The sequence below is a fragment of the Eumetopias jubatus genome, unplaced genomic scaffold (assembly GCF_037043125.1).
Source record: "Eumetopias jubatus isolate StellerSeaLion01/CBP00866 unplaced genomic scaffold, mEumJub1_p1.0 scaffold_1, whole genome shotgun sequence".
NCBI classification, from domain to species: domain Eukaryota; kingdom Metazoa; phylum Chordata; class Mammalia; order Carnivora; family Otariidae; genus Eumetopias; species Eumetopias jubatus.
Genome location: NW_028274807.1, coordinates 2,335,727 through 2,355,998, shown reverse-complemented (window position 1 = coordinate 2,355,998; position 20,272 = coordinate 2,335,727). Strand labels below are relative to the sequence as shown.

The 20,272-nt window shown below is 57.7% G+C and overlaps 1 protein-coding gene across 8 annotated transcripts in view; it reads left to right on the top strand.

Moving 5' to 3' along the window:
* The window catches only part of TRPM2 (transient receptor potential cation channel subfamily M member 2), a 60,641-nt gene that overhangs the window by 11,183 nt on the left and 29,186 nt on the right, over nt 1-20,272 (top strand). For all 8 annotated transcript variants that reach the window (XM_028126555.2, XM_028126553.2, XM_028126562.2 and 5 more), the window contains 7 exons: nt 7,500-7,668; nt 8,210-8,390; nt 10,092-10,258; nt 13,147-13,327; nt 14,543-14,604; nt 15,572-15,772; nt 19,192-19,294. In XM_028126555.2, coding sequence (XP_027982356.2) covers nt 7,500-7,668; nt 8,210-8,390; nt 10,092-10,258; nt 13,147-13,327; nt 14,543-14,604; nt 15,572-15,772; nt 19,192-19,294 — 1,064 coding nt within the window. The remainder of the gene's footprint in view (nt 1-7,499; nt 7,669-8,209; nt 8,391-10,091; nt 10,259-13,146; nt 13,328-14,542; nt 14,605-15,571; nt 15,773-19,191; nt 19,295-20,272) is intronic.

Here is a 20,272-nt window from a genome sequence, read left to right as displayed (position 1 = left end):
CCTCTCACTGCTGGGAGCAGACCCCTGAGCCAGACGGCTGCTAGCGTGCTCTAGCTCAGTGACCTCTGATACATGCTGCAGGTGGTTTCCCGGCTACACGGCTCAGTCTGACAACGTACAGAGAGAGCGTTGCGTTGAGGTTTCCAGTTTTAGTTATGTTAAAATAAGCTTATGGACATAGCCTCAGAGAGAACTAGAGCCACCCAAAGTCCCCATACAGGACTCACTGGCTGCAGAGTCATTCTGAGATGTACCATATCTGGTTTCCAGCTTGCAGGGGCTCCGGGGTGCCACCGATGGAACTCCAGACCCCTTCTTTGCTCTGAATTACCACCCTGTGAGGAATGTTGATGGGTCAGCGAGGGCTGGGGGACACAGCTTGGGTTTGAGGCTGAAATGGGGCTCCCTACCCCTTTCCCCACATTGAAGAAAGTGCTCAGGATGTGTTTGGTTCTGGAAATTTCCAGAAGCACCTTTACTGGCATCAGGTTTAATGTGGGGCGTGCCACAGGGAGATAGCAGGTGGAGTGGCTCATCCCCTCGGATGTCACATTGAGGATTGGGGACCATGGGACCCAGTGAGGGCCAGAAAGTTGGGGGCACCTAGAGGTATTTTATTCTGAGTACGTGTCAGTGTAACTGGTTAACAGCAACTGGAATGAACGGAGTCCACTGTTTCCTGATTGGCCGTCTTATTGATGCAGTTCCCTAAATTGTGTTTCAGAAGCTTTAAATGAATGTGAACTCGGGGGTAGGATTTATAGCTGGAAAGGGGAAGCAGGCTCCCGGAAGTCCTGGGGAGAGCTCCAGGGCCCGGGGCGTCAGGAACCGTAGGGAGGGCGGAAAGCTTGGCGAGGTGCAGCTGTGCCAAGGTCCTCCGCCAACTGAGAACTCACCAGGTGTATTGGGAGTCCTGGAGGCGGCCAGTGCCTGGGTCACCACCCGGAAGCACCAGTGGCCCTCAGATTGGGTCCTAGAGCACGTTCATTAAAGAAGAGAGCATCCTTGTGATCTCTTATTTTCCTTCTCGACGATTTGGGACCACACATGGCAAGAGTGGGGTCTGTGGAGTGGTCGGGTGCCTGGTGGTTGGGGCCGCCACGGCTGCCTGGCACCCTGGTAAGCATGGAGGAGGACAGTGTGTCCACAGCCTGCTGCTCATCAGCGTGTTTCCCATGTGGAAGGTGCTCCCCGCGGGCGGGCAGGTCCCAGGGAGGAAGGGGGGCTATTTCCAGGCAGAGGTGGGCGGTGGAGGCTGGTTTCGGGGGGTCCTCGAGGCCACGCTACGAGTTCAGTGATTTGCTAAGACTTCTGGGACCTGGTGACAGGCTGTCACAGGGTTACACACCAGGCCCAGCAAGGGAAAACACACAAGCGGGGTCCGGAGACCCCACGCGCAGGCTTGCGACGCTCTCCCCCTCCCGAGGGGCACGCCAGCTGGGAAAAATGCAGCAGCTGTGCGCCATGTCTCTGTCCTGCAAAGCTGTTGGGGACTCAGTGCCCCGGGTTAGCCCAATGGGCTGATCCCATAGGCATCTCTGCCCAGCACCCCCCAAATTCCAGGCCCCGAGGGAAAGCAGGTGTTCCGCATAAATCCCAGCGTCTGCGCAGTGCGGGTCCAGGGCAGAGTCCACGGGTCAGGGACTGCAGAGCGCTCTGAAAGCCGGTGGGCAGGGGCCAGCAGGGGCCAGCCGTGTGAGCAGGCCCCTCTGACCGCGGCGTCAGGCCTGCCGGGAGCGCGTCCTGCACAGAGCCCTTCTCTTCTCGCCCATCAAATGGGTCCCTCCAGCAGGGAAGGTCCTCCCCATCACCAGTGGAGCCTCGAAACAGATGTACTTCCACACTTTAAACATTTCCATCAAATGCGCTAGGGTCCCTCACACCTTCTTCCAGACCCGAGCCCCCCGCCTCACCTGCCGTCTCTCATTAGTCCCCTGTCCCAAGGGTCCCGCTCAGCTCTGCCCTTCTCCCTGCCGCCACCCCGGACCGTCCCCGCATTCTGTCACGTTTACCTCGCGGCCTTGGCATGTGGTTCTCTTCCCCGGGACACCAAATCCTCCACCGTCAAACACAGACGGAAATGGATGTTTCGGAAACGATCTTCAGGACGAGGCGAGCGTGCTCAGTGAGACAAGGTGCCTCTCCGGACGGCTGGGAGGGACCCAGACAGAGAGACCGCGCCTCTGTGGGCTCTGTCCTCCCACAGGGCTGGTGCTGGTGTTCCCCTTTATGCCTGTCTGGGCCAAGAGCCCCGCAGAAACGCTCTGATTATTTAATTTCTGGGCCAGTGGACTGGGTGCCGTTTCCTGCCTTGAGTCAGCTTGGGAAACCATGTAGATTTAAGACCTAAGCTCAGCAGAGGGGCTGGCTCAGAGACCAGCTAAGGAGGTGGCCTGTCACAGGCTATTAGAGATGTAGAAAGTCTGGGGCAGCACTGGGCCAAGATAAAGAGCTGGGTCTTCATCCTGGTGGCTCCGTCCCCGCCGTGGACCGTAGGTCGAGGACGTCACACAGCACACGTGTACTCCGAGATCATTGCAGGTCTGCGAGTGCCTTGAGTCCGCCTTAGGAGGTCTATGGAGGGGGTCAGAGGGCATGCCCTGAGCTCACCACAGGTGGGCCCTGTGCTCAGAGCAGTGGGAGGCCCCTGTGGTCACTCCACACAGCAGGAGGGGCAGCCCTGGAGGAGCTCAGGAGCACTGGGTACAGCGCAGGCTGTGGGTCTCTTAATTTTTTATTTAAATTCCATGTAGTTAACGTATACTGTATTAGTTATTAGTTATTATTAGTTATAATTAGTTTCAGGGGTAGAGGTCAGTGATTCATCAGTTGCATAGAACACCCACGTGCCCTCCCTAATGCCCGTCACCCAGTTACCCCATCCCCCCGTCCCTCTCCCCTCCAGCGACCCTCCGTTTGTGTCCTGTGATTCCTCTCGTGGTTTGTCTCCTTCTCTGACTACACCTTGTTTTATTTTTCCTTCCCTTCCTCTGTGCTCCTCTGTTTAGTTTCTTAAATTCCACATATGAGTGAAATCATATAATTGTCTTTCCCTGATTGACTTATTTCGCTTAGCATAAAACCCTCTAGTTCCATCCACGTCGTTGCAAATGGCAAGCTTTCATTTTTTTATGGCTGCGTAATATTCCGTTGTGTATATGAACCACACCTTCTTTATCCATTCATCTGTCGATGGACATCTTGGCTCTTTCCACAGTTTGGCTATTGTGGACATTGCTGCTATAAACATCGGGGTGCACGTACCCCTTCGGATCCCTACATTTGTATCTTTGGGGTAACTACCCAGTAGTGCAATTGCTGGGTCGTAGGGCAGCTCTATTTTCAACTGTTTGAGGAACCTCCATACTGTTCTCCAGGGTGGCTGCACCAGCTTGCATTCCCACCAACAGTGTAGGAGGGTCCCCCTTTCTCCGCATCCCCGCCAACATCTGTCGTTTCCTGACTTGTTAATTCTAGCCATTCTGACTGGTGTGAGGTGGTATCTCATTGAGGTTTAGATTTGGATTTCCCTGATGCTGAGTGATGCTGAGCACTTTTTCATGGGTCTGTTGGCCATTTGGATGTCTTCTTTGCAGAAATGTCTGTTCATGTTTTCTGCCCATTTCTTGATTGGATTATTTGTTCTTTGGAGGTTGAGTTTGATAAGTTCTTGATAGATTTTGAATACTAGCCCTTTGATAAGACATTTGCAAATATCTTCTCCCCTTCTGTCCGTTGTCTTTGGTTTTGTTGATTATTTCCTTTGCTGTGCAGAAGCTTTTAATCTTGATGAAGTCCCAATAGTTCATTTTTGCCCTTGCTTCCCTGGCCTTTGGAGGCGTGTCTCGGAAGAAGTTGCTGAGTCTGAGGTCACAGAGGTTGCAGCCTGTGTTCTCCTCCAGGATTTTGATGGATTCCTGTCTCATGTTTAGGTCTTTCATCCATTTTGAGTTTATTTCTGTGTATGGTGTAAGAGGTTGTGCGTCTCTTAACCCATCCTTGGTGCTCTGCATGGTCAACTGTTTTGCACTAGTTTTATCAATTATTTCTAGGGGCACCTGGGTGGCTCAGTTGGTTGGGCATCTGACTTTGGCTCAGGTTATGATCTTGGGGTCCTGGGATCGAGCCCTGCGTTGGGCTCTGTGCTCAGCAGGGAGTCTGCTTGTTGCTCTGCCCCTCCCCCGGCTCATGCGCACTCTCTCTCTCTCAAATAAATAAATAAAATCTTTAAAAAATTATTTCTAGAACATTGTTTGTCCCTCAAAATATTTAGTAGGGTGGGGGTCAGGGAATGCACTGTTTTCCTTATCTACAAGCAGAGATATGGAGAGCCAGGGCGTCTGGGACTGTGCATTGGGTAAGTGGCAGGGCAGCCCAGCCGTCCTTTCCCTGTGCTACCTGGCCCTGGCCTCACCTGGCCCCGGCCTCACCTGGCCCCAGTCTCACCTGGCCTTGGACTGGTTGTTCTGTCTCATTTGGATCTTGTCTTTCAGGTCACTCGATACTAACAAAAAGTCAGAACCTAAAAATTCATAATTTCCAATTCAACAAGGTTTATCTCCTCTCTCTCCTGTAGCCCCAGTGAATAGCAGTAAAGGAATAAAAAGTCTCAACCCATGAACATGAAGGAAATAAGAGAGGAGGACATAGCTGCCGGGAGGCGTTGATGCGTTCTTGTGGGGAAAGCAGAAATCAGAGCAGGGAGTCCTAGAGATGGGGTTCTCCTGTAGCAGCACCCAGGTTAGGCCAGCTGGGCCTGGGGCTGGGCTGCAGGGTGGGGGCCTCACGCATCCTGTTGGGCCTATGTCTAGAAGGTGCTGCTTGGAGGCTGCACCATCTGGGGATTTTTAACCTTTTTATTTTGGAATAATTATAGAGTTTGGGAAGTTGCAGAGACACAAACGATATCTCCCCTGGTTCCACCACTGGTTACTCACGTCCTCTGCCCCTGTCACCCTCACCCCTGGCAACCATGAATCTGTTCTTCATCCCTATAACTTCCTCACCTCGAGAATGTCACAGGAGGAGTCCTACCCTACGTGGTCCTTCCAGTTTTTCCTTCAGTGCGACGCCTTCAAGATCCACTCGTGTTGTGTCTGTCCAGTGGTCTTCTCTTCATTGCTGGGTCGTCCGGTCGCTTCCGGTTTGCCACCATCATTATACTGCAAGTGAGATTTTGGAAGAAAACAATTAGGTCTTATTTTTTTAACCCACTCTGCCGATCGGTGTTTTTTTAAATGGGCATATTTAGGACATTATATTTAATGTAATTATCAATGTTAGGATTTAAATCTGCTGCTTAATTTTTCTGCTTTCAGTTTGTTTTTTGGTTTTTTTTGTTTTTCTTTTTCTGCGCTTCTGAGGGACTCAGACATCTCTTTGGAGCCCCATTTACCCTTCCCATTGTTCTTTCTTCCTTTCTGATATTCAACAATTTCACCTGCTATCACTCCATTTCTGTTTAGAGAATGTCCTTCATCCATCCTTTTTGGGTAGCTCTGCAGGTGATTCCCTTAGTTTTCCTGCATTTGAGGATGTCCAGCTTCCACTTCCCGTGTGAATGATGTTTTTGCTGAGTAGAGAATTCTGGGTCGGAGGTTCTGGTTTTGTTTGCCACCTCCTCCTTGCACTTCTTTCTGGTTTCTGATGAGAAGTTGTTTGTTACTTGAACGATTTCTCCCCAATAGATAAGGTGTCATTTCCATCTTGCTGCGTTCGAGATTTTTTTCTTTTGTCTTTGGTTTATAGACTTTTGATTTCACGTATCCTGGCATACATGTCTTCGGGTGTATTGTGTTTGGTGTTCCCTGAGATTCTTGAATCTGTAGATTTATGTCCTTTCCAAATGCAGGAGATTTTGGCCATTTTTTTATGTTTCTTTGCTATTATAGGTAGTATTTTGTTTTGGTTTCAGTTTCTAATTGTTCGGTTCCTAATTGACATAGAATGGATTTATTTCTGTTGACGTTATACCCTACAAATGTGTTAGACTTATTGTAAGTCTTATAGCTTTTTGTAGAGTCCTTAGGATTTTGTACACACCAAATTATGTCATTTGTGAATAAAGATAGTTTTACTTCTTTTCCTATATCTGTGCCTTTTCTTTTTCTCCTTCCCTCCTTCTTTTTTCTTTTCTCTTCTCTTCTTTTCTTTTCTCTTCTTCCCCCCCCCTTTTTTTCTGCCATTCCGTTAGCTAGGACCTCTGGTGCCGTGCTGTACAGCAGAGTTGAGGGTCAACACCTCTGTCTTGTCCCCAGTCTTCATGACAAAGTGCTCAGCCTTTCATCCTTGAGTATGGTGTTAGCAGTAGGATTTTCACAGATGCCTTTGCACCAGGTTGAGAAAGTTCCCCTCCGTTCTTACTTTGTCGGGAGTCGCTATTATAAACGGGTGTTGAATTTGGTGAAACACTTTATGTACCCAAGAAAATGATCATTAGACTTCTTTTCCTTATTCTGTTAATATGATAACCCAACCTTGCATTGCTGGGAAAGCTCCCATTTGGTCATATTTTTTTATTAACTTTTAAATTTTAATTCCAGGATGGTTAATGTACAGTGTTATACATAACCCTTCCATACATAACTCAGTGCTCATTGTGATCGGTCATAATTTCTTTACATGCTTCTCCAGCCCTGCCTCCTTTCTCTTTTCCCTCTGGGACTCTGACGACACGCATGTTTGGTCTTTCGTCATAGTCCTGCAGGTCCTAGAGGCTCCTCACTTCGTTGTTTATTTAGGTCTGTTTTCTCTCTGGTGTTTGTATTGGGTTATTTCTGTGTTCTATCTTGAAGTTCATGGATTCTCTCCTCTGCCACCTTCATTCATTGGCTGAGTTCACCCACTGATTTTTTTTTTTTTGAAAATTGAAAATTGAAATTTGAAAATTGAAAATTTTTTTGAAATTTGGTTGGTTAGTGCATTTTTTACTTCTAAATTTCCATTTGATGTACCTTCTGTTTCTTTGCTGAGACTACATTTTTTTTTTCATTTTTTTTCATTTTTTTCAAGTGTGTTCATGATTCCTTGGTAAGGCATTTTTATGATAGCTGCCATGAAATCCTTGACAGTTAATCCTAACGTCTGTATCACCTTGGCATTGGGGGCTGCTGTCTTTCTCATTCTGGAGCAGATTTTCCTATTCCTGGTATGACTAGTGATTTTCAATTTGAAACTGTGATATTTTGGGTATTATATGTAAGATTCTGCATCCTGTGTTTTAGCGGGTCCCCTATCACCTATCTATGGGGAAGGGGGCCACTGCCTCATTATTGCCACATGGGCATAGAAGTCCAAGCCCCTCTCAGCCTGAGTTGATACTTGGCAGGGAGGGGCTTCTTGTTCCTGTGGGTGTGGGAGGGATGCTCCGCTCCCCACTGGGCCTCCACTGACCCTGCTGCTGGGGGTGCCTCCTCACTGCTGGGGGCTGGAAGTCCTGACACCCCAGAGGGAAGCACAGGGGCACCTTGCTTCCTCCAGTGACTGCATGGTCTTTGCAGGAAGGTGGTGTGTGAGTGCGGATACACACGGCAACAACACTTGGAGGAGGCTACCAGGCCCCACACTTTGCAGGGCAAGGATTGGGACCCAAAAAAACACGTGCAGGAGATGCCCACAGACGCCTTTGGTGACATTGTTTTCACGGGCCTGGGCCAGAAGGTGGGAAAGGTGGGTCCTCATCCCTCTGTTGTTTTCACCGTGGGCTCGCGTCAACCTTCCATGTTCTGAGTGGCCAGGACTTCCTGGCATGGGAAAGAGAGGCTGGCTGAGACCCGAGGCATCCAGCCTGCCAGCACTAGGGGAAGGGTGGGCGGGGGCGCCACAAGGCTCACAGGAGACCCACGGTGCTCTCGGCGTTCTGGGTCTCCACAGGGCAGGGTGAGCCTTGGGCTGGGTGCGTCCGACAGCAGAGAAGCGGGGTGGGGAGGAGGATGTGGGCACAGGGCTGGGCCGAGGGAGCTGGGAAGATGCGGGCTGGTCTCCCCAGGCGTGGGCTGTCATCCCGCTGGGCCGTCGCCCCTTCCCCTGTCCTCTCGATCCTTATCCTACTTGGGCGTGGCCACTTTTACTCACTGAGTCTAGACCCAGGGTGGGAGGCGTCCATCCCCTGGCCTGGGGCTCTCAGGCATGGCTGCACTGCCGTCTCTGGGGCTGGGCTGGCCACTCGCTGACACAGGGTGTCCTCCGCTGTCCTCTGACTTCCCTGTAGTACGTTCGCCTCTCCCAGGACACGCCCCCCAGCGTGATCTACCACCTCATGACCCAGTACTGGGGCCTGGACATCCCCAACCTCCTCATCTCGGTGACAGGCGGGGCCAAGGACTTCAACATGAAGCCCAGGCTGAAGAGTGTCTTCCGAAGAGGCCTGGTCAAGGTGGCCCAGACCACAGGTAGCACTTGGGGCTGGGAGCCATGGGTGGGCTGAGCGGACAGCACAGGGTGCTGGGACTGGAGCAGTCCTCAGGGGTCACCGCGGCCATGCCCTGCCAGGTCAGACTCAGCCGGGCCTTGCTGGTCCACAGTGGCAGCTGCGAGGCTTGCCCGTGGGGTGGACAGCTCTAGCAGGCTCCTGATGGTGCCGCACTGCTCTGCACTCACAGGAGGCCCGAGTTAACTGTGAGCCAATGTGGTGGCTCGTGGAGGAGGCTGGAGGTGTTTGTGTTAGTCGTGGGGATGTCGGTGAGGGTCTCCGTTAACCAGATCCCTGCTACCGCATCCCTCTGTCCACATCTGGGAAGGAGGGACTGCCATGCGAAGTGACTGCCTCAGGGCTCCATGCCCCCCGAGACCACACCTCGTGAGCACAGGGCAGGGCCCAAGGCTGCGTGCGCCACACGGGAGGTGGCCCTTGGCTCTCTCTCAGAGGGACGCTGGAGGAGTAGCCATGGTGCAGGTGGCCTCCAAGGGGGCTACACTGGGTAGGTTAACGGCAGGAGAGCGAGGGTTCTGGGTCCAGGTGAGACTGCGGCCACCCAGGAGGACACTGACCCTCTTTCTAGGATCCGGTTTTAGCAGCGTAGGAGGCCCACGCCCTCTGGTCCTTGCCCTGAAACAGAGGTTCAGTCTGAGTCCTCCTGGCCCGTGTCTCTTGGAGTCTCCTCAGCACGCGGGACTCGGCTAAATGCAGCTGACCCTCACCCAGGCACACTCGTGACCTCGGCTGTGAACCTGTTAGGTGCTCACCTGTCCCCCAGGTCATCACAGGTGACAAGTCTTGATGGTCATCTTTTTCCGCATTCAGTAGCAATGTCCTGGCTGCCACGTCCTGGCCCCAAAGGCCACACCACGTGTTTGAGCTTGTTCCTTATGGCAACGCCACACAGAACTGGCTTCTGTGCCGCACTCGGCTTGGCCCTGGGAACAGGCAGCCGCACAGCCGTGAAGTCGACCCTTTGCCCGCGTTCACGGGAGGCAGCTGCACGCCCGCGGTGGCAGCTCTCCCCCGTCTCCCCTCACCCGGGACACAGGTTAGGGGAGCAGACCCCACGGGGATCGGCTTTCTCGTGGCAGGAGAGATGCAGCAAGAACAGCTGCGGCACAGATTCACGGCACCCGGGCCTGGCGTTCATGCTCCTCGCCTGCGTGGGGTGGCAGAGCAGGTCCCCGGGCCGGGCCGGGCCGTGGCTGGGAAGGGGGTCCCCTGTTGGGGCCACTGCAAGCCATGTGCCAGTGGGCAGCGTGGTGAGGTGAGTAGGTCAGGAGCAGGGGAATCGTCCACCACACTCGGGCCCCAGGGACTGAGGGGCAGATGGACATTCATGTCCTGGAGGAGAAGAATCCAGATAAATGTATTCCTGAGTCCAGGACAGAGAAGCAGCGGGCAGGTGGGGACAGGGGCCTGCTGTCTCCGTTCCTGTCCCCACCGCCTACCTGAGCAGGTGGGAGACCTTGGCCCCCAGAGCCACACCGTGAAGACAGAATCACAGTGTGGCTTCCTCCGTGGTCCTGGTTCTGAGACTTATGCCTGGGGAGGAGCTAGAGAGCCCTTGAGGAAGGGCCCACAGATAAAGGGGAGTGAGCATGGGAAGCACACAGGGCCCTCAGCGTCAGGCTTGTGCGTGGCAGGTGCACACCTCTGCTCCTCTCCCCAGGAGCCTGGATTATCACCGGCGGGTCCCACACGGGCGTGATGAAGCAGGTGGGCGAGGCGGTGCGGGACTTCACCCTGAGCAGCAGCTACAACGAAGGAGAAATCGTCACTGTCGGTATTGCCACGTGGGGCACCGTGCACAACCGGGAAGGCCTGATCCACCCCTCGGTGAGCTCGGCGACCTCCTCTGGGGCTCGGGGGCAGGGGAGGTGAGGTGTAGGATCCCACTGGGTGCTGCAGCGGACAGGCCGCCAGCTGGACACCGGGGTAAATGCAGCGGAGAGAGAAGAGCCTGGATAGGGGCTCAGGAGACCGGGGCTCATGCCCGGCTGCACCGCAGACCCCGATGACCGGGGGAGGCCGCTAACGTGGCTGGACTCCCTTACAACCACAGGACGGGCCCACGTAGGAGCCGCCTCAGAACCACCACAGGTCATCGGAACAGCTGCTCAGATGAGACACGGATTTCGCAGAGGGCAGGATGCGTCTGGGTTAGGGAGGACCTAGGCTGTCTGATCCCAGAGCCTCACTTGAACCCTTGGAACCGCGCACCCTGCGGTGGTTCCAGCCCAGAACGGTTTCTGGCCGTCGCTGCCACGCCAGTGTGTTGCCGAGAGGGGGCGGTAGTGGGGACCATCGCTTGAACGCGGAGACTTGCGTTGGAAAAGATCTTCGGGTTCATCCAACAAGACTGTTAAAGGACACAGTGGCACAGAGCACACGTCCACTTGACTCACACAGTCAGACACGTCCTGGAACACACTGGCCCACGATGGGCCTGTGAGTGGTGCTTTATGAATGGGGGCCTCCTGGTTTGGGGGCCACGGTGCTGAGTGCTCTTTCCCAGGACGATCCCTTCTGTGACGGTGACCCCTTTTCCATCACGGTTGCTGGTGATTGGCCAGGCTTTGTCCTCCTGTGTCAGAGCGACAGGTGTGTTTAGAGGGACGGGACTGCTCCACCTTGCCTGCTCATTCCCGGGAGTGGAAACCCGAGGCCAAGAGAGATGGGGTGACTTCCGAGACCACTCTCGACTTTCTCCCCATGACGGCTCCCTGCCCTCCTCTGTGGACCGCAGGGGATGTGTGTGCTGGCCCCACAGCCGTCCCTCCTGGATCAGTGTCCAGGGGCCGCTGGAACCCGCGATCGCAAACCTGGTGGCTGAGAGCAGCAGAAATGCACTCTCCCACGCCCGGAAGCCAAAGTTCTGGAATGAGCCTCCCTCGCCACAGTCAAGGGGCAGACAGGCTGTCCTCCCTCCAGAGGCTCTGGGGGAGGCTTCTTCTGCCTCCTGCAGATTCTGCTGGCTGCTAGGCCTTCCCTGGCTCGGGGTCCTGATGTCTTTGGATGACAGTGGCTTGCCTGCTGCAGGCTACCCTCTGACCCCCAAAGATTTACGTCCGTCCCACACACAAAGTACATTCACCCCATCCCTAGACTCCCCACCTTATCAACCCATTAGAGCATCCGCTCAGCCAAAAAGTGCCCGATCTCATCATCTGAATCATCCTAATTGGGCACAAACGACGCTCTGCATGTGATCCGTCCTGGGACAAGGCTCCCCATCGTGCGTGGCCCCGTGACACTGGAAAACAAGTTTCTTTCTTCTGGAATACAATAAGGGGATGGGCATCCCAGAATAGCTGCATGTTCTCATCCCAAAAAGGGGAACGTGCCGGGAATAAAGGGGTGCCAGGTCCCCAGCAATCTCTAGCCCAGCGGGGAAATCCGTTAGGTCGCTGAACTCTGGAATCTCTGTGACTCGAGGCCCAGCCTCTGCCTCGTCCGTGACCCTGCCCCGGGGATGATTATGCCGTTTTCTTGAAGGTTATCTGCTGTTTCCCGCCTGAAGAGGTTTGGGAGTCCAACATCCTGTTTTCCTTTGGTCCAGGTTAGCAGTGCTTCTGCTGACACAACATCCTGTCTTTGCGGCATGTGTCCCGGCGGGGGTGGGGCATGCCACAGACACGGAGCTGGTCCTCATGCCACCTGTGTTCCGGGCTCCCCCGAGATGGTTGAGCCCACAGTCACACGCCTCTTGTCGCATCCCCAGCAAAGGTCCAGCCCTGCCTGAGAGGGGCCTCCTGTCCGCGAGCGGGGAGCTTGCAGGCAGGCATCGCGATCAGCATAGGCTGAGCGTGTCGCCCGTCATCAAGTCCCGGTCCCCTCAGCCTGTCCCCTTCCTGAGCGAGAAGAAGCCAGGCGGCACCTGCACTGCTGCTCAGAAAGCCCCTGGCTCAGTGTCCACGCCCGTCGCTCACACTGGCGCTCTCTGCACAGCGGCCCCACGCGGCTCAGCTCCGCTTTCTGTGTGCGCTGGCCCCGCTGCCGTCCTTCCTGGATCGGTCCTCAGAGAGGACGGTCACCCTCCTCCCGTTTCCAATGCCATGGCCCTCGTGTCCGCCCCCAGCAGCACCTCAGCGTCCGTCAGTACGGCCAGGGACACTCTGCCGCTGGAGACAGCCTTGGCTCGCTCAGCCCGCTCCCCGCCCCCTCTGGCGGTGCCCGCCGTGCCCTCTGCCCTGCGTGCCCGCCCAGCGCGCTCTGTTCCAGGTGGCCGGGCCTTTTCTACCCCGTGCCCATGTTCGGTCAGCCTCCACCCAACACCGCGTTCCAAGCCCTCGCCGCTTTTGCGACACCATCTGCGCGGCTCTCTCCCACTCCTGGAGTCAGTGGGGCTTGCGGGGTGGGGGTCCACGCCTGGCCGGGCAGCTGTGGGCTCTCCTTGGCTGTGGCCCGGTGCTGGGGTCTTTGCCTTCACAGTCGCCAGGCTCTCCCCCGGCGTGGTGGTCCGTCTCCCTCTCCCTCCCCCTGTAAGGACCCTGAAAGGTCCAGGACCTGCCTGGACCTTTCAGGAGAATCTTCCCATGTTATGCTTAACTCAATCAAACCTGCAATGGCTCTTTTTCCAAATAAGGTAACGTTCACAGGTTCCAGGGTTTAGGACTTCCTATCTTTGGGGCTCATTATCCAGCCTACTGGACCCCCCAGTCCTAAGATTCAAGACGCAGAACTGCCCGTCTGTCCCTGTCTGACGCTTCTCTGGCCGTTCCCAGGGCAGCTTTCCCGCTGAGTACATCATGGACGAGGAAGGCCAAGGGCACCTGACCTGCCTGGACAGTAACCACTCCCACTTCATCCTCGTGGACGACGGGACCCACGGCCGCTACGGGGTCGAGATTCCCCTGCGGACGAAGCTGGAGAAGTTCATATCCGAGCAGACAAAGGAAAGAGGAGGTGAGTGGAGCGTAGTTCTGAGGGCTGTCCGGCGGTGGGGGTGCCGGCTGGTCCAGGAGGCCCGGGCACAGGCGGCCGCGGCAGGACGTCCCAACAGGTTGGCTGCTCGGGGCGGCCTCGGGCACAGCTGCACTTCTTCCCACTGTCGCTCTGTGAGCGTTCAGTGGGGACGCCTTCTCTCACCCCGTTTAACCGGTGGAGGGAGGTGGCGGCAGGCCCCTGGCTTTTCTGCTCTCTCTCGGGTCGTGGACCACCTACAATCACCCTACAGCACAAACACGGGCTCAGTACAGAAACAGGAACGTGCAGAACACGGCCCTGACACCGTTTCCCTGTGGGTGGGATGGGGTGGGTTCTGGGACACGGGAAGGGCAAACACGCAGGAATTCGTGCACGATTTGGGAGGTAGAGGGGGGACCCAGATAGCAGGAGGTTCCGGCTCCATAGCAGGTTGAGTGGGAGCTTTTAGAGCAGTGAGCAGGGGTGTTCAAGACCCCCGAGGACCTGCCAACTTGGCCGCTCTCGGGCCTCAGGTGAGGCTGGTGCCACTGGCCCGGAACCACAACCTAGAGCCTGGCTTTGCCTGAGGGGGGACAGATGAGGGGGCAGAGCAGCCTCGGCGGCACCTGGAGGCAAAGTTTGCTGCCCCGGAGAGATTTCTAAGGTCCTCAGCAGGCCCCAGGCCTCTGGGATGGATGGAGGGGTCAGGGCTGGGGTGAATGGTGGGACAGAGGTCTGCAGATGGGGGCCCCTCCTGGGGATCTGCAGATGCAGGGAGCGTTCCAGGGGATTCCCCTGCTCTCCCCATGCCGTGCCCCCCCACCTTGACGGTGCCTTCCACCCACCGGCTCTGTGCATCCCCATGGCGTGCCCAGGTTTGAGGTGCCATAAAAGGGCCGGCGAGAGAAGCAGGCTGGTCATGGTGGCCGCTCAGGCAGACGGCCCTCCTCCCCTCCTGCCCCAAAACAGGAGTGCGAGTACGTGGTGGAGGGTCCGTCTCAGGGCCTCGGATTTGCTCTTGTTACACAGAGCGAGCAGGTTGTCCACCGACTGCAGAGCATCAGCCTGCGAAAGCTACTGACTACTTCCTGCGCATCTCCCATCGGATGCATCCGCCGTGATTAGGCCAGAGCTGGTGGGAGGCGGGTGAGAGTGCCCAGGTGGAGGGTCCGAGCCCCCATATTCCCTAAACTGCGGATCTGTGCTTCGTCCTAGGCGTGGCCATCAAGATCCCCATCGTCTGTGTGGTGCTGGAAGGGGGGCCCGGCACGCTGCACGTGAGTACTGGCTGGGGGAGGGGGCTCTGAGGGTCAAGCTCTCCTGCAGGGGGGACTGTTGGCCCGAAGCCCCCTGACCAGCATCCCGCGGGGCCGTTGGCAAGGGCGGGGCCGGGAGAAAGGGAGGGGGCGTGTGGCAGGGCCCTTCCAGGTGTAGCGGGAAGGCGGCCTTCGAGGAGGTTCCCTGCTGTGGGGGGGGGGACGTGCTGGCTCCGGCCCTGGGTGTCTGGCCAGGAAGAGGGGCCCCCGGGGGATGGCAGCAAGGACGGAGCCGGATGGGGGAGCGTCCGCGTGGAGGTCAGGCCCTGCCCTAGTCCCACAGGACCACAGCTGAATGTAAAGCTGGCTCCCACGGAGAACCCAGTCCACAGCATGTGGTTGGTCTTGCTGCTGGAGCGCTGGCTGACTTCACTTCCGCTGCGGGATAATAGCACATTTAGGGCAGGAGAAGGACCCCAGGAAATGTCCCCTGAGGACTCCTGGGGGGGCGGGGGTGCACCTGGTGCCCACTCCCTGCCCGTGTGCAGCGCTCTGCACGGGGGTCCCACAGACGGCGCCCAGACCTGCCTCGTCGGCCCGGAGGGTGTCCTTCCCGCAGGGGATCCAAGGCCCTTCCCGAAGCTGGCCTCACCCTGGGTGTTGGGGCATCTGCCCTGGTCTCACGCTGGGCCTCCCCAAGGGCCGGGCCGGGTGGCACCCTCTCCCGCGACACAGATCAGTGGGCCGATTCGTCATGGGGGCTCTGTTTCGGTGGTCATGGTCCACCTGAGCAATGGGCCTGAAGAAGCTGGTCTATCAGGATGAGCCACTTTTCCCCTCTGGGCAGGGGAATGCTACCAAACTCAATGTTTTTGGTACATTTCGCAGGAGCCCCTTAGCTCTGATGCTGAGCCATGCTGCTGGAGAAGTGCCCGGTTCGGGGAGAGTCAGCTCGGGGCTCACGGAGGGGGGGTCCCTTGCCTTGCAGACCATCTACAATGCCATCGCCAATGGCACCCCCTGCGTGGTCGTGGAGGGCTCGGGCCGCGTGGCCGACGTCATTGCCCAGGTGGCTGGCCTGCCCATATCCGAGATCACCATTTCCAGGATTCAGCAGAAGCTCAGCCTGTTCTTCCAGGAGATGTTTGAGACCCTCAGCGAGAGCAGGATTGTCGAGTGGACCAAAAAGGTGAGCAGACGGGCCCGTGGGTCAGGAGGTGTGCAGCCAGCTCCCAGACGCCGTTAGCCTGGAAACAGGACCGGGGCTGCAGCCCAGAATCGGGAGACCCCAGTGGGCCTGGAGGGGGCATGGCGGGCTTTGGAGGGCGGGAGCTTCGTGCCAGGCAGGCAGGGGGCCCTGGGTAGGTTGGGAAGCCTTCAGCTGAGGCAGCACACTATCCTGCCGAGGGTGGGCACGTGTTGAACCTCTTGCCCCCGGAAGTTCAGGCCTATGCTGGGGAACACTGGGGGCTGACCGCACAGCTGTTTCAGAGGAAAGGCCTGCTGGGTTGGGGGCAAGAGGCTGCCACGGAGGCCAGGGCAGGGCCAGAAGCCTGGAGAGCCGAGATCCAGGCCACGGGGGTGCTCCAGGTGACAGCCACAGGTGGCAGGGTCAGGCACAGCCTGCAAGCCTGGCAAGCTCAGCCCTGCGCCCCCCCGCCCCCGGGCAGATGAATGGAGGCGTTTGAGGGCCAGCAAGGCAGGGAGGCAGGTGAGGGGAGAGGGGCCCGTGTGGCATCTGGAAGGGGCTTCATGGGCACCCCTCAGCCGGAGGCATCTGCAGATGGGGGCCCCTCCTGGGGATCTGCAAGTGCAAGGAGCATTCCAGGGGACCCCCCTGCTCTCCAAGAGGCCCCCTGCGGGGCTCCACGGCAGGACATCCTGAGCGGACACCCGGAGTTTGGGGACACGAACCCGCAGCTAACACCTTGGGCGCATGCCACAGGAGGGTCGGGCCTGGCCCTCGGCTGCTGGGCTCAGCCTCTGTCCAGGGCCCTGGCCCTGCTCTCGCGCTCTTTTTATCCTGGAATAATTTTAGTTTTGTTGGCCAGTTGCCGAGATAGAGGGTTTCTATCCATGCTTCACCCAACCTCTCCTGATGCTCACATCCTGCGGAGGCGCTGCGCACTGTTGAAACTGAGAGATGAACGTTGGTTCCTCACTGTTGGCTGAATGCAGAGCCCTCCCCCTGCCCTCCCTGCAGCTAGCTGCCGGACTGCAAAGATTTTCTGGAGCGTCCTTAAGCTCAGGAGGAGGGGGGGCTGCTCCGGCTGTGGGCACGCTGGGGACCGGGGGGCCCCACTTTCTGCCCCTATCCTCAGCTCTGGAGCTGTGAGCCTCGTGGGCGCCCCGTGATCTCTCGGAGCGGGGGTCCTCGCAGGCGGGGGGTGGGGGTTGGGGGTGGGGGCAGTTAGAGCTGGAATGGTGCAAAGACTCTTCCCCTGACGCTTGCAGATGCCCAGAGCCTGTCTGGCTCTGTTGGGAGAGCTGCAGCGTTTGCAGTGGGCCTGAGAAGCGGCTGTGTCCCCAGAGCAGACTTTGGGTGGCCCCCGTGAGCTCTGCGGAAGGACCGCAGCCTGCCGGGCCCGGGGCGGGTGGGGGGGATGAGCGTGAAGGAGTGTGGCCGGGTCGGCCCTCGCTGGTGCACGCAGCCCCGGCCAGCCTGGGGGAGCTCGAGCGGGGAGCCCCCAGCACCTCCTGCTCCGGTGGTCACGCGGACCCTGCTGTCCCTGCTGCTCTCTGAACCTGGGGGCTCAGGGCCCATCTGTCTGAGGTCACCTGACCTCTGTTTCACAGCCGCATTCTTGTTGCTTCTTGGGTTCTCGGTTTCCTCAGCAAGAAGCTCAGTCTCTGTGCTTCACTGAGGTGTGTGAACAGCAAGCCGGGTTGTAAAAACTTCTGCGATTCCAAAGTTTTAAGTGCCTGACAGGTGCTTTTCGGGGCACGTCTGTAGATCAGCTTAGCTCCTCTGACCATGTCTAATTTCCAGCCACGCGGACAGTCTGTGCCTAGCAGCCAGGACCACAGGGACAGCCATGGTCAGCCAGGTGGAGAGGGGGTGCAGGCTTGGGAGGGGTTGGGCCTGGTGGGGGCAACAGTTCTCGTGTGCACATGCTGCGGTCTCTGAGTGACCACGTTAGATCCGGACGTTCCGTGAGATGGTTTCGCCCTGAGCACCGGCTCAGTCTGTGAAGACGCCGAGGTCCGGCCGTGAGCGTCAGCTCGGCTCCCGATGGTGCCGTTGGGCATTGGTGGGCACGCCCTGAGGCCTTTCCCCAGTTACCTTATAAATTATTCAGGCAATTCTTTGAACTGAATCTAACTCACTGTTGTCAAAAGTTGCCTGTTTCGATCCACTCTCCGTGACTGACGCAAAAGCCCTAAAAAAGGTCTCGTGCGAATCCATCTCAAGTCTTGCCATTCATTGTCATTCCTGTTTGGGGGGGAGGGGACCCTCAGCTACAGAGTCTCGATCCGCTATTCATTCAACAAACCTCAGAGCGTCGGTCTACACTGTGGGTGGTGGCAGGGATGTTCCCTCCGATGCTGCCGCGGGTGGGCATGGACGTCCACCGTGGTGAGGGCGTGCTCATTGCGGGGGCTTGCAGCCAACACCAGAGAGGGGTGTGTCAAAAGGGAATTGTTTGCTCTCTCTGAGCGTTGTTTTCTTGTCCTTAAAATAGGGATAATTATCGCTTAAGCTCAGAGGACAGACAGCGAGTATCTACACAAAGTGCTTGGTACTGTGTCCGCACACATAAGCTCAAATGCTCCCACTCGGCTCAGGGCCTAAACTCAGGAGACATTATTTCAGCTGGGGGAGGGGGGGCTGGGCAGGGAGACGGGGGGTATTTTGGAGTCAGCGTGAAAGGTGGACCTGAGGGATGGGGAAGGTTGGGGCGAGTGAGGCCGCCCTCTAGGTGGGGAGGGGGGCCGGGCTGGGGTGGGGGGGATAGGGCAGGCAAGGCTGGGCGTGGCCGACTAGGGAGCTAGGGAGAGGGGCCGGAAGCCCATGGGAGCTCTGGTGTGATGTGCCTGTGAAAGGCTCACCCTGGCCTCAGGGTGAAGGGCTGATGGGGAGCAGTGCCTGGCTGCAGGCTTAGATGTGATGGATAGATGGGTGATAGATACAGGGATGGACGGATGGACGACATAGTAGGTGGCTGGATAGATGGATGGGTAGGTAGGTAGGTAGGTCAAGCAGGTAGATAGGTGCGTGGACAGGTAGGTGGGTGGGTGGGTGGACGCCTGGATGGCTGGTGGGCGGGCAGGTAGGTAGGTAGGCAAGGTGAGGAGTGGGGAGAAGTCTCCAGTTCAGCGGTGTCCGGCATTCAGCAGACACTGTCTCGTGCCAGTGTGAAATTCCTCACACCTGGGGTGTTTCCACCAGCAGACCACTCATGAACATTGCATATTTGGTCCTTCTGTGTCTGCATCTTCACCACCAGGGGCGTGGGGAGGCGAGGTGCTGGCCCAGGCCACACTGGCAGGCAGGACTCAGGCCTGGGCTCGGCTGTGTCTCTGGGGTCTCGATTCTGCAGGTGCCCTTTGAGGAGGCAGGGCGCCTGCGTGTCACCCCAAACCTCACTCGGGCAATGTCTGTTGCAGATCCAAGACATCGTCCGGAGGCGGCAGCTGCTGACCGTCTTCCGGGAAGGCAGGGGTGGCCAGCAGGACGTGGACGTGGCCATCCTGCAGGCCTTGCTGAAAGGTGAGGGTCCGGCGAGAGGGAGAAGCAAAACAAGGGGCCTCGGGACCCTGAGTTTGCCTGAGCCAAAAACCGACCCCTGGGTCAGACGCGCTGCTCAGAGGACAGCTGCTGGTGCACCGTGCTGGGGCCCACCTCACTCTCCTGCCAGGCGGGGGGTGCCCCGTAGCCGGTGTCGGGGGTTCGGGCTCCTTTCTGCAACTTCTCTGCTTCACGGGAACCCGAGGGCACCCGCACTAAGGTGCCCCCCGTGGTCGTCACAGCTGCACATACGATTCCAGGCCTCGGGAGGCCTGCCCCTGGCCTCCCACACGTCCTCGCACACAGCAGGGACCGCCCCCCCCCCCCCCCGGACACTAAAGCTCCCGCGGTGGCCGGGCTTGGGCCAACCCGTTGGTCTGCTCTCTGCCCCACGCTCCCCCCTCCCCCTCCCGGGGGAAGACAGATTCCCCCGTCCCTCCCACTGGCTCCGACAGGGCTGCAGATGTCCTGATGTTCTGCCCGCCGGCTGCCCCTCACCCTCCAGGGACGCGGCCCAGGCAGAGCCGGGCAGCAGGGCAGGAAGCTCTGGTGGGAGAGGCTCAAACCCAGGCTTTGTTCTGCAATCTCCTCCTGACATAAAACCTCCCAGAACCAGCGAGATGGTTAAAACCAGAACCAGGGCCCCCACGTCAGGACCTCTGTCCAGGGAGACAGAAGAGCCGGGTGGAGCCGGCTGAATAGAATCAGAGCAACTGTGGAGGGCGAGCATGTGGCACAGCAGGAGGCGGGATGCCGCCGTGGAGCCCATGGACCCTGCAGACCCCCACCAGCAAGGACACAGGGGGCCGGAAAAGCCGGCGTGAATGTCCGTGTGACAGCGGGGGGGCGACAGTCTCACTTTGTGGCGCCCGACCCTTCTGTTCAAGGACGGGGCCATGAGGACGTCTGTCCCTTCCTAGCCTTCTGTGAAGTGGCCGAAGGAGCCAGAAGAGGGACACC